The 13,861-nt window shown below is 36.8% G+C and overlaps 1 protein-coding gene across 1 annotated transcript in view; it reads left to right on the forward strand.

The window, feature by feature from the left end:
- LOC134536334 (tight junction protein ZO-1) overlaps positions 1–13,861 on the forward strand; it is a 213,885-nt gene that overhangs the window by 173,597 nt on the left and 26,427 nt on the right. Inside the window, 3 exon segments of the mRNA XM_063376086.1 lie at positions 2,752–2,926; positions 6,774–6,957; positions 13,347–13,654. Of these exon segments, the coding sequence (XP_063232156.1) occupies positions 2,752–2,926; positions 6,774–6,957; positions 13,347–13,654 (667 nt within the window).

Raw genomic sequence — 13,861 nt, forward strand, 5'->3', positions numbered from 1 at the left:
TCCAGCCTATGGCTAGGTCAGCCAATTAAAATGCTTCCAGCTTCTTTGCACCATTCCTCATTCTTCACTTTATTCCACTCTTGTCCTCTCTCCTGCGCTCCTTTAACTTTTTGCTCTTCCCATCTCCTTGGTATTCTTTGGGTCTTCTTCCTGTGTACTTCAACACCGTCATGTTCCTAGGCAGCCCCTCTTTTCCCATTCCCTGTACGTGGCAATACCATCTAATTCTTGCTGTACCAATGATCTCATTCAAGTACTGCACTCCTGCACTTGCTTGCACTATCTCATTCCTGATCCTCTCGCCTAGTAACTGCCAACATACTCCTCATAAACTTCATTCATATTGCTCTGATCTTCCCAGCATCTCTCCTATTTACAGACCAAGTCTCTGCTCCATAAGTGACTATGGGTACATAGTAGGTATTATACAACACTCGTTTGCACTTGTAATGGCACCTCCCCTCTTCCAAACAAAATCTCTCACACACCTGTAGAATTTGTTGTCCTCGCACTTACAGTTTCCTCCTTGTTTTTTCCCCCTCCTTCCAATACACTTCCTAGATACTTGAAGGTTTCTACCATTTTTAACTCAACACCATCTAATTCAATGCATTATTGTTCCTTGTCATGCCCATCACTTCACTCTTTTTTTAGTGCTGAATCACGTACCACATTTCCCTCACTTCCTCACTCCATGCCTTTAACTGCTCTTGCACTACATCTTCCTCTTCTCCCCAAATCATCAAATCAATCAGCAAATAGCACCTTTCCTTCTATTATCTTATTTCCACTCTCTTCATTATTCTCTCCATCACTGTAATAAATAACAGACAATGCACTACCCTGCTTCACTCCGTTGGCTTGTTTAAACCACTTCGTCATCCCTCTTCCAGTTCTCACACTGCTACTGTTTCCCTTATGCGTACTCTTCACTCCACTCTCAACTCACTATTTCTTAATCCCAGCTTCTTCCGTAGCCTGCGAAACACACTTGTCTATTTCACACTGTGTATGCCTTCTCCACATCCAAGAATAACATTACTAGAAACTTTGAAACTGTTGGAGCAAATTATAAACTCACCCCTGTAAAATGTGCACGCTTGTGTTCCACGTGCCCTTATGAACAGCACTCAGGTTGGCACTGACACGGCACGGCTTTACCGTGTCTTATATGAGCGATGGCTGGCCTGTGTAGTTTCAAGGCAGCAGTCACAACGCAGCAGTACTTTTTTTGGCTGTCGTAATCTTTAGACAGTAATGTCTGATAATAAATGGAAATGAGTTGTACTTGACACTCAACAAAAAATAATAATTATCTACCAGCTGGACGTGAAATACGGCTGTGTTTTAGTGATATGTACTCGAAATTTTTCTGTAAATTACGTGTTACAGTTTAGTACCCATTACCTACAGTGTTAGTTCAGATAGTTTGGATAAAAGAATTTTAACTAAACAGTTAATTGCTTTAACCGTGTTTTTCGCTTATCCGCGGACCTCTTGCCATCAGGAAGCCACTGTATATTTGTTGTAATTTTTTTAGACAAGTAGTGTTAGTCACGTAAAAGAAACGATAACGGTGGAAACTGTGTGCTGGAGAAAATGTGCATTACCTGTTTTGTACAATGACCAATAGTTACAATTTTTTTTTAATGTGATGAAGTAACAAATAAACAGTCTTTTGAAAATAGCTTTTACAGAAAAATTAAAAAATAACCTTATACAAAATATCATTTTTGAGTATTCCAGTGAGGATACATCGGCTTCCAAACATTGTCCGCTTAGAATATTTCTTGCTGAAATATTATTTACGTGGGCCGTACGACCACAGACCCTGATTGCAGGTAGCTGGCGCTCTGGGCAGATGAATATTTAGCCGGTTATCCCGTCCCGAACATCGTGAACATCGTAAAATTCCACAAATTCAAGCGTATTAGTTCCCCCCAAACATCATGAACATCGTAAAATTCCACAAATTCAAGCTTATTAGTTCCCCCCAAACATCATGAACATTGTAAAATTCCACAAATTCAAGCTTATTAGTTCCCCCCAAACATCATGAACATTGTAAAATTCCACAAATTCAAGCTTATTAGTTCCCCCCAAACATCATGAACATTGTAAAATTCCACAAATTCAAGCGTATCAGTTCCCCCCAAACATCATGAACATCGTAAAATTCCACAAATTCAAGCGTATTAGTTCCCCCCCCCCCCCCCAAACATCATGAACATCGTAAAATTCCACAAATTCAAGCGTATTAGTTCCCCCCAAACACCGTGAACATCGTAAAAATTCCACAAATTCAAGCGTTTTAGTTCCCCCCGAACATCATGAACATTGTAAAATTCCACAAATTCAAGCGTATTAGTTCCCCCCAAACATCATGAACATTGTAAAATTCCACAAATTCAAGCGTATTAGTTCCCTCCAAACATCGTGAACATCGTAAAAATTCCACAAATTCAAGCGTATTAGTTCCCCCCAAACATAGTGAACATCGTAAAATTCCACAAATTCGACCGTATTAGCAGTGACGTAGCTAAGGTGACTGGCGCCACTGGCCAGAATTGAAAATGGCGCCCCCTCTTGGTTTAAGAAACCGTCCCGGTGGCGCCCCCTCCTGCTCCGGCGCCCCTGGCGGGGGCCATCCATGCCACCCGCTTGCTACGCCACTGCGTGTTGGTTGCCGGTCGAGACAGGATGGGCAGGCGGGAGGGAGGCGCCTCAGGGTCGTGATGTTCTCCCCCGCAGGGCGGCCCATAAGAGCAGCAAGAAGCTGCTGGAGCAGTGCGGCAAGCTGGAGAAGGTGTGGAGCCACACGTTCAGTTGCAGCGTGACGCTCACCAGCCCCGACGCGTGGTACCGCAAGGTGCGCGAGCTCATCGACAAGCACCAGGGCGGGCCCCTCTGGATGAGCGAGAGCAAGGTGAGCGCGACGTCTTGTTCCAGTCCGTGCTCTCTCTCTCGGGCGAAACTCGTGCCTTGAGACGAGGATGTTTGAACGTAGTTATGCAAAAAGGAACCAACCCACAATTCCGTTAAATATTTTATTTGAAAATAAATTCAAATGGTGCAAGGTCGATCGTACCGTTGTTGCTATTATTATATCAGTATTTATACCAGACCATTAAAATTATACCCACATTATGTTATCAATACGAGAATTACAATTTGTAATTAACTTCAACTTCAAAATACTCAGAATAGGTTTCATGTGGGTTGGTTCCTTTTTGCATAACTACGTCCATTTATGGTTTCACTTTCAGGAAAATTTTCGTTTTTTTAAAACAGGAGTTTTCAGTGTTATTGGTTTTATTTTTTTCATGATATCTGTTCATTAAAAAAACGTTAACATATTACTGGAAAAAAAAATACACTTAAAAATTTGCATTACAATATTTCTTCAGAACATTGTCATTGTGACACGATTCATGATGCACTTTTACAGTACAGAAATTCCAAAAAAAAAAGAATGTCCCAGTTTTACTGGTATATTTTAACAGTTTAATTTAGACTTTTTTGCGACAAATCATACATCAAATTGAAGTAAAATTTACTTAGCTTTTTTTTTTTTTTTTTTTTTACGAATGCCAAATATCTGCACCTTGTGTTATTGGGAGCACACATCCAATCGAAAGTCCAGTTCTTCCCGCACTTTGGTTTGGCACGTCCGGAGTCGGAGTAATGGAAGCAATGGGCTATTCAGTTCTGTGTCTGAACTCCGGAATATCATTAGGTAGCGGTGGAATGTAGACACAATCTTTTATAAAGCCCCAAAGGAAAACACATGGCATTACGTCAGGTGAATGTGGATGTCATTGAAAAAGGTCCCTGTTGTCTCGACCATTACGACATTCCAACAGTGAGGGACTTCGACGTTTGACCACTCTTGTACGAAAATATTCCACTGGGGAGGGGCTTCATCCTGTTGCCGAATAAATTTTACAGGTTCACCTTCTACTAATTGGGGAAGAGAGTCATTCTTTCATGCTGCAAGCAAGAAAAACAACAAAGCAGTATTCACGCATGCGCTTATCTAAAACTGTTTGAGTTACTGTTTAATTGTGGCCTCGAATCAACACAGTACAATGCTTACAGTCGATACTATTAAATTTTATAACTGGGACATTCTTTAATAGACATACTGTATAATGATTTGTAATAAGCATGTCTAACTTTTCGGAACAAATAAAATAAATCTGTTAAGTATTTTTTTGTTTGAAAACTATATACTAACATCGTAACGTAATATTACAAGTAGTGTTTTACCTGTATGTATATTTTTATTTAATAGATAGATTTGTTTATATTAATTCACCATTTGCACCATGAATGACATTATCATCATGATTGTATTCCATCTCTGTTAATGATGAAAAGATTACCATTAACCGTCATATTATTATGATTAGTATTACCAAATTGATTTAATATTGGAAAATTTAAAATAGTTAAAAAAAAATTTTATGCATTTTCTTTTTTGTATTTATTATTTTTATTAAGTAAATCCCAATAACATACAAGTTTTAGCAACTTAACAATAAAACACGTTTCTAATCATTGCGTGTATTGAAAGGTAATTTGGTGGTTATAACTTCTGCAATAAATATTTCAGTACAGTAGAATGGTGGTTGAAATTATATTCTGATGCTATATGATAAGATTTCACGTTAGCACCAATCCACTCATTTTCAAAGTTCCCCAATATACATTAATTGATGTGTTATGCATGATGTATGTTGGTTGTGGCTAGTAAGGTGTCTGTTGATGGTTAACAGTATTTATTTTATGAATTGGGTGATGGACTGTTTAAGATATAATGGTCATTTGGGGATTTATGTTTAACGTTGATTGCCGTGAAATAAAAACATGTTTTTTCGTGAGTATGGATGGGCCGGGTGAACCATCGAACTCTCAAATACCATTTAATCTATAGTAATTTAAAGAGTAGAGATTTGTGGAAGATTTGAGGATAAATATTGGAGAAAATATAAATTCAAAAATTTAATACTGGCAGCTCTGAAGTTAACTTTGTTGGTAATTTTCTTTGTATCTATCCCATTATTCGGTACTGTTCCCCAAGATATCATAATTCTGTAAATAAAATTACAATTTGTATTCATTGGGGAAATTAGTTCATGAAACAAACTTTTTTTATGGTTTAAATTTTTTGATATTATAGTTAATATTTTTAATTTGTTGTATTATATTATTTTATTTTTGGCCCTTGAAAACTAGAATTAGATTTGAATGGCAGACTCATGGTACTCTTTGTGTTTGAAATTCAAAATTTATTTGAGAAATTGGGAATTGACCCATGACTAGTTATAATATAATTGTGATAAATTATTCACATTTGTAGTATGCAATCTATCTGTATGTTTGTAACCACTATAGTTTTAAATATTATTTAAAAGCTAGTCATTGACCTTGCAACAAACAAAGAAACTTATTTAAGCAAACTTTTTCCTGACTTTTTTCTAATGTTACATTACTTGCTTGACTTTCAGTGTGGAGATAATTAAATACATAGCTCAGTGTCAAATATCATCATTGGTCAAACTGTCTACAAACCATGGAAATCACGCAATATTAAAAAAAAATTAATATCTAATGGTAATGGGTGGTGTTTTAAGCTTTGCTGTCATATCCTTTTTACTTTTTACAAACCCTGCTTGAATGCAACCCAAATGAACATTCTGTCTTAAATGCTTTAGTGTGTATTACATATTAGTGCTGTTACGAAACCTATCTGCTTAGATTTACTGACAGTTACAGCGGTGTGGTTGTGAAATAAATAAACAGATTGAGTTCAAACTGGCCGAATTTTTTTTACTAAATGGTCATGTGACCTGATTTTCATTATAAAAACAAGATGCACTTACTATATTCGACATTATGTATCAAGTGTGGTAAGTTTTAAAACCTTAAAAATTATAGGTTCTAAATAGAAACGGGAAGGCAAAATATCCATTTTTTTTTAATGTTATCGGTAAAATTACTGACAATATTTTCCTGGTGTTTTACTTGTAAACTATTTGTAGTTGTGGTAAATTTTTTTGTTGATTACCTACATCTGTGCTGAATAATTGTATATTTGGAAACTGATATTTTATAAAAAAAATTTTAGGAGTTCAGTTTTATTATTGCACGTTTGCATTCGTGCAAGTGAACGCAAGCAAATAAAGTTAAACCAAAAATATATTCGGAAAACAGTAAGTCGACCAGTTCGAACGCAGCCTCGGACGGGGGTTGTTCTTCCTCCCCTGGTGGTTTGGTGGTAGTTAGAGGCGTATCGTGAAGGGGGGGTTGCGTTGCATATTTGAATATATATACTGTATAGAAGTCACTAGTGGATAGGATTTACTCTACGTTTTTCAGAAGCGTATGATGAGCAGCTTGGGAACTTCACCGCTGCAGTGCGCTGCCGTAACGCCCTGTATCGTCTTAGTTGTTATTTACACGTTAGAGAGCAGCATTGTCGCCCGCTGTCATACCCCGCATCCCCCACCTATCATTCACTGCAGCTCAAGTTCGTTCAATGGGAGGGGGAAGGGGTGTTTGAAGAGTTCGACACTTGTCTGCTAGGGACCACCACAAGTCGATGCCATAGAGATGGTGGCGATTGCGGCGGTGAATTAACCAACTACCTCAAAACCGTATTAGAAATTTGAACCTGGGCTGGCGACTTCTATACAGTATATATATTCAAAGGTTGAGTGGAAGGGGTTCTGACGGGGCGGGCACCGCTTCCCTTCTTGGTTTCTCTGTAGCGCGTGGACTTCTTCTCGGACATGTACCTCCTGCCCCTGAACCTGGGGCCTTCCCCCGGCCACCTCCCGCACCCCCGGTACCACACTCTCCCGCTGCCCGCCAGCCGCTACGAGGTTCTTGTCGAGCCCCGCCACCTGAACAACAACTACCCCTACCTGCCCGTCATCACCGAGCAGAACTTTGGCTTCATCTGAGCCCGTTGCACGGTGGCTCGTCCCGAGTGCCTCTAGAGAATGATCACCAGACAGCTAGAGATTTTTAAAAGCCAAAAAACCTGACCTGATGTTATCGTCACACCCAGTGGCGTAGCCAGGATTTGTGTATTGGGGGTGTTGAAAAGCATGAACCCCCCTCCACCCCCCCACCGTATTAAAGCGGGGGGGTGTTTCCGGGGGTCCTCCCCTGGGAAAATTTGGATTTTAAGGTGTAAAATAGTGCTATTTTAGCAGTTTTCGGTACTTAAATTTAAATATTGTAATGGTAAAATTTTGTATTAATTTTAATATGAAATTTGTTTCAGTAATGAATAAGAAATTAATTAAAGATTTGGTGCTAAGGGGGGGTTTAACCCCTAAAACCCCTCCCCTGGCTACGCCCCTGGTCACACCGGTCTTACACGGGATCTTGGAATTTTTTTTTTTTCATCTTTTTCTTATGATTACAAGTTTCTAAGCATTTATCCAAATTTTGGGCACGTCAGGGCATGAATAATTTCTTCCCAAACCTTTTTTTTACCCTGTTGCAACCACATATTTACTAGCAGGCTCTAGACTGTAAGCGCCGCGAGGAATTAACTTATTGTTTCACGTGGGCGACCACAAATTATTATCATGATAACCACGCCAGTTCACGAGTGTTGACTTTTTCAACAGGTAGCTACAACAAGTAGCCAAAGCTAAGTCATGTGCCATGTCCAAAAAATTTTAGCTCGGAAGCTTTAGGTATCAAAATATTTTAAATTTCTGGATGACAGAAGATGTGTCCGAAATATATCTTGTTGGTGTTTAAAATTTACGTTATCGAATTTACCTCTTATGATTAAAACAAGTTTTTTGCTTTAATTTTTTTTTATCATTATATAAATTTTTGGCAAAATAAACCTTTAATGCTTAAAATTTACGGAATGAAAGTGAGGATTTTTTCTAATACCACATTATAATATATATTAAAATTAATTCCTGGAGTTTAATTCGAGTGACACACCCTTTTCGCACCCTCGCGCCTGAGTTACTGGCCTGGAGCTGTCCGGTGTTGGTCTCTAGCGTTTCCTTGCTTGCACTCCCGAATGTCCACGCTTCCTTAACCCCGTGTGTGTCCTGCTCGCTTGCCCTCGCAGCATGCGTAGCTGTTGATTCAGGCTAGAGCATGGCTGGCTGGTGGAAGCTTATTATCGAGTACCTACACCAGCTGACTTTCAGGCTCGTGTGTATTTAATGCCGAAGTCGAAAGTTCCATTTCGGAACACTGGATTGGCTCATCTATTTGTGAGCTCTAAATTCCTGCCAACGTTGAGATGCGTCATAGACTTGAGCCCTTCTGCGTAACTTTGTGACCGAAACCTGTGATGCCTTTACCTTAACGTTAAAAATTAAACATAATTTGCAGTAAAAAAATGAATACAAGATGATGATTGTTATTTTTATTATTCAAAATCTTGTGTTTTCATTAAAATAAGATTGCTCTCTGTATTTGTTGCTGTGCGGTTCGAACTCGTAATGTTTTTAGAATTTTTTTTCTTTTTTTTTTCTTCCAATTTTTGTACAGCAAGAAAAATTACATAACTCAAAATAGTGTAATTTTGTTCAGTTCTAATTCACTTCATGTTAACTGTGTTATGATTTTTTTGTACTAATTAATTGTGTCTGTAGTTCAAACAGGCATTAAAAATTAACTCTTGGCATGGTTTTAATATTACATATATATTTTCAGAAGACACAATTGCTTTAGTTTTGAGGTACTTGGTAATAAGATTTTACATTGTACAGTAGGTGCCATTCTTTGCTTGTTAATTATTAAGATAAATACATAGTGTTTTATTACTTTATTAGTGCATTTTGCATGTCGTTAATGTTTGTGGGGAAAGATTTATTGTACTTAAGGTATAGTGCATGTAAACTGGTAATTTTTAGTTTTTAGGGCGGTTAATTTTTAAATCAATTAAAACAAAATTGGCTACTCTTCAAAATTCATTTCAGTTAATAAATAAGTTAAATTTTTTTTTGTTTGGTCAATTTGAAAATGATGTTTGGTTAGTTGCCACATTCCAAAGAGAAGTTTTGTTTCATAACTAAAATATTTAGTACCAATTATTCATTTACTTTTATTTGTAGCATTGATAGTGAAACAATTTACGCTGAACGGAGATGTTAAACATCATTCTGTACATTAAAATGTGATTTGTCCAGGTAATGTTAGGATGTTAATTATAATTTTCTATTTAGAATGTAGAAGTATCCTAATTCAGCGTATTATTTAAAAGTTTCTAGCAGTCATAACTTTAATTTTTTGGGTTTAGTTATTGACTTCATAACAGAATTATCAAATGCAACCTAGCCATGTTATTTTCAATGTCTCAGTCTCTTTATTTACCTACTTCAAAAAAAAAGGAGGTGGTCATTTCGTCCTGCATGTATCTCATTTTTGTTGATGTTCCCATAACTTTTTATTAGGACAACCTATTTGACTCTTATTTTTTTTTATTTGATAGGTTATGCCTTCTGGATTGGTCCCATATAAATTAGATCTAATGGAAACCTTCCAAGCTATAGAACGTAACTCTTCAGCGGACGACAGCAAATCGCTCATGATTAATGCAGTTGTAGTAATAAACTATACAACATTTAACATTTTCTTGTGCTCAGTTTCTATTAAAACATGTTAACAGCGGATGCTTATTACTAAACTAAATAAAACAAATTTTCTTTGGCTCTCATTATAATATATAAACTTAACAGAACCCAATATAATGCCTAAAATCAAATAATTCATATTAATATTTCTTAAACATAAATATAAAAAATATATAATTTTATAATTTAATCCTTGAATATCTTTCTGTCTAAAACACTATTAATAGTACTTGAGATCTTAAGTTGTTTCCAGATTTTAATGCCGAAATTTCATGATAATTATTTTAAACACCGAAGCAACACCTCTGTGTCTCTTTTGATTTCGAGTATCCTAATCTTTCTATGAGCTGAAATAAATATCACGATATGTTGTATGTTATGATATAAGTTGAATTTTAGTACATTTGAAAACACTACAAGGTAGTTTAAAACATTTTTGTGTTGGAACTTTAATTACTTGCATTGTTTCAACGTTTTAGTTGATGATTCGACAAATGATGATTTCTGAGATCAAGCTATATATTTAATTAATCCCCTCACTCAGATTGGCCAAACTATTTAATTTAATTGGAGAATATATTATGTTTTACATTTCAATTTTTTCGGTTGACTTCTGGATCATAAATTCACCAAGGAAAACCATTTCATAATGATAATTTTGTAACTATTATTAAGACAATTGTAATTAGTTGTATAGAAGCAACAGGAATTTAAATGGTTCTAAATGTTATTTTGAGTTTAGTGGTTAGTGTTAAGGAAACCCAAATTAATTGAATTTTAATGTGTTAAAATTTAGGATGGTAAAAATAGTCAGTAAATGGCAATGACAAAATTTTATTTGAATTCTTTAGCCAGGGGTGCCCACAAGGGGGAGGTAACGACGCAGACTGCGTCATTAAAATTTCGGGGGGGGGGGGGGGGGGGGGGCTAAAAGATGAGAAAAATGTATATATTATTTACATAATTATAGCTTCTAATGTGAAAATACATTTCTGGTGCTTTGATAATTGAAAGGGATCTTGTAAATCAAATTGGCAACCCCGCACTTTCCTCAACAAAGCAGTTATATGTCGGTTCAGGATGGAAATATTACCTGATATGACCAAAAATATTATTAAAAAATCAGTTTAAATTAATGCAAAATGTGATAAAATATAATACTAAAAAAGTATAATATTATAAAATAATTGAGTAAATAATTGAGAAAATAGCATAAAAAATTTTGAGGAGGGGGGGCGGTGGGCATCATTAGGTTAGGGGGGGTGATTCATAGTGTTTGGGGGGGGTGGGCACCTCTGGTTTAGCTGTGGCTCACAAGTAATGCACAATTTAGTAATGAATAATTTATTTTTCATAGCATCCTTTAACGACTAGTGTGTTTTTTTTTTTTTTTATGTTTTCAGTATCCATTACAGTGCTAACATACTAAATTATATATTTTAAATTTACGTTTTTTAATGAATCAATGTGATTTTTTAAAGCGAAAATAAAATATTCATTAAATTTTTTGATTTTTTATTATTTTAATTTATTTGTTGATTCATTTCAAATTTAAAATAAATAAATATGTACTTTTTTACAATCAAGTTTTCCTTACGTACCTATTTAAAGATATATTTTCCAGATGTGGTTCATTTATGTCTTTTTTTTTTTTTTTTTTTTTTTTTGCAAATTATGCATAACCATCATTATATTTAACGTGGAAAAAAAATTACATTACATTTCCCAGATGGCCATTGGTAATTAATTATCTTACTTTTTGGGACACACTAATAATAAAATCTGTGCATGCCTATGTATGTTCTAGTGATCTGTTGCTTCTTTATACTATTATTTCAACTTTATTGAATTGAAAAAAAATTTTTTTTGTGTTTTTACATTCTTTTAAGTTCATGTGTTGTGGCAGTAACAGTTTTATTCTTCTGCATTCATCTGTGTTTGGCAAGAGAGATAGAATGTGTGTGTGTGTGTGTGATTTTGAAAAGATTTGTTTTAATTGAACTTACTACAGTTATTTTTGTTCGTTATTATTTGTTTGTTTGTTGTTGACTTAAACAAAATTGTTTTGTGTTTTTTGTGAAAACTGTGCATGTACGAGTTTTTGTTTTGTCTGCTATGATAGTTTAGAGGACCTGAATATTTTTGAACCTCAATTGAAAGTATTTTTGCGTGGATTCTTTTATATTTATTTTCAATTCAGCAAAAGATTAAGTTTCTTGTAAAGATAAAATTAAAAAAATTACCCAAATTACCTAAAAGTAGAAATAAATTCAAATTTTATAATTTATGAAAACTTTGACATATTGATCTACTAAAATAAAGTAGTGTTTGCTACATGATATTTTTATGACTACCAAAACAATGACCACTAGATGCCTGTATTTCAGTGTAATCCTGCACAATCAAGAGGTTAATTTTGATCGTAAACACTAAGGAAATCTACTCATGAGCCTAAGTGCAGAATTTTATTTCAGGGGGGTGGGGGGGGGGGGGGGGAATACCAATTTTACCTGCTGTTTGCTTTCAAATTCTTTCCATTTGTTGGCAGAAATGATAGAAATTTTTAGGATTTGGGATTTTTAGGATTTTTTCTGCTTATGCCTTTGCTCATATGGCAAAGCAATTTGAGTATGACTTGTTGATCTATAAACACTGCGATGGCATCCTCACCTAAAGCTTTTCACACACAACACAAAACCACAAAACCCTGTCCTTAACCCTTTTCACAAGCTTAATTATGTGTCACAAGAGAAAAGAATGTTGTTCAGGTGTGTAGCTTTCTCATTTACAGACTATTTGTACCCTAACCAGTAAGAATATGATAATTATTTTTAAGATTGTGCTTGTCTTTTTTTTTTTGTATCATTGAAGCACGTGATTAGTACTTTTTGGTTCCAGTCATATTCAGTTTTGTAATTTGTAACCCTCTCTGCTGTTGAAAAGACAGTACTGAAGAGAAAAACTAAATTCCACATAGGGAAATATACTCTCTTGCATCCTATCAGGATGGAACCAGGACTAGTGTAATATTCTTAAGCAAGCAGTTGTGCTAAACACACAATCAGACAGGCCTGTTTCTTTGTGTTTTGTTTGTTCAAACTTGTATTCTACATTGTGTGAGCTTGCCAGCTGTGGAAAATTTTAATTATTCGTGGTACCTAATGCTTGGGATTTTTTTTTAATGCCGATAAACCACCAAATGGCCATTGCAGTAGTAGCAACCATGTAATTCTATAACCAAATTATTCAGTTTCCCTTCCTTATTGGCTACTTTATTCTTGCATGAGAGGAATAAAACATCAGCATTTCTTTCATTGTCATAAAATAACTGATATTACGATCATGACCTGTTTAGTTCAGTCGTAAACTAGTAATTAGTACCTCCAAGAGCATGGCTTTTTATTTTTGAAGTGTGCATTTTTATTATGTAGGGGGTCTGTTCAAGAAAGCTTAAAATACAACATGAGAACCTACATGCTTTAGTATAGATTGGTAATGATTGTAAAATTATAAAGATAAACTGCCAGGCTCCCACAGACCCTGGGCTTTTAAAAGTGACTAGTGTATAAATAAGTATGTAGGTGAATTTGCTTGCTAGACATCTGTTTGCCAGCGAGGAAGGAGCTACCAGCCTAATGTTTTGTGATGCTAACACGTATGTACTGTACCAATCTCGTGCTTGGGTGTGTGTGTACTTGTACGCCTGCATGGTCACGTGACGCGCTTTTTTTCACGCCGTGTGTGTGTGTCTCTCTCTCTCTCTTTCCCGCCCCCCTGCCCCACCCCAGCCGGACGAGTCTCTCTCGGACGACTTCCTGTTCCCGATGACCTCGCGCCTCTCCTACGCCTCCTCCCCCGAGTCGGACCTGGATCTCTCCCCGGAGCCCCGCGCCCCGGCCCCCCCTCCCGCGGGCGGCGCCGGCCGGCTGGTGAAGAGCTCCAGCGACCCCAGCATCGCCACCCAGGAGGACGCCGGGCCGGGCTACCACGCGCCGCCGCCCTACTCCTCCGCCAGCCACCCCTACAAGCAGGTACGCCACCCGCTCTCGCCCGAGCATTCATCCGTGGGGACACCTGCATTTCGCGAATACGTTTCGTGTCGAGGCATTTATTCTATAAGAGTCGTGGCAAATTGTGAGGGTGCAGCAGTAGGTACGGTGACAAACATTCTCATCGGCCCCCGTCAAGAGCGGGACGACACCTCTCCGCCGACCTCGGCCGACGACCACAGGAGGAAA

This window comes from Bacillus rossius, chromosome 10, assembly GCF_032445375.1.
Source record: "Bacillus rossius redtenbacheri isolate Brsri chromosome 10, Brsri_v3, whole genome shotgun sequence".
NCBI lineage: Eukaryota > Metazoa > Arthropoda > Insecta > Phasmatodea > Bacillidae > Bacillus > Bacillus rossius.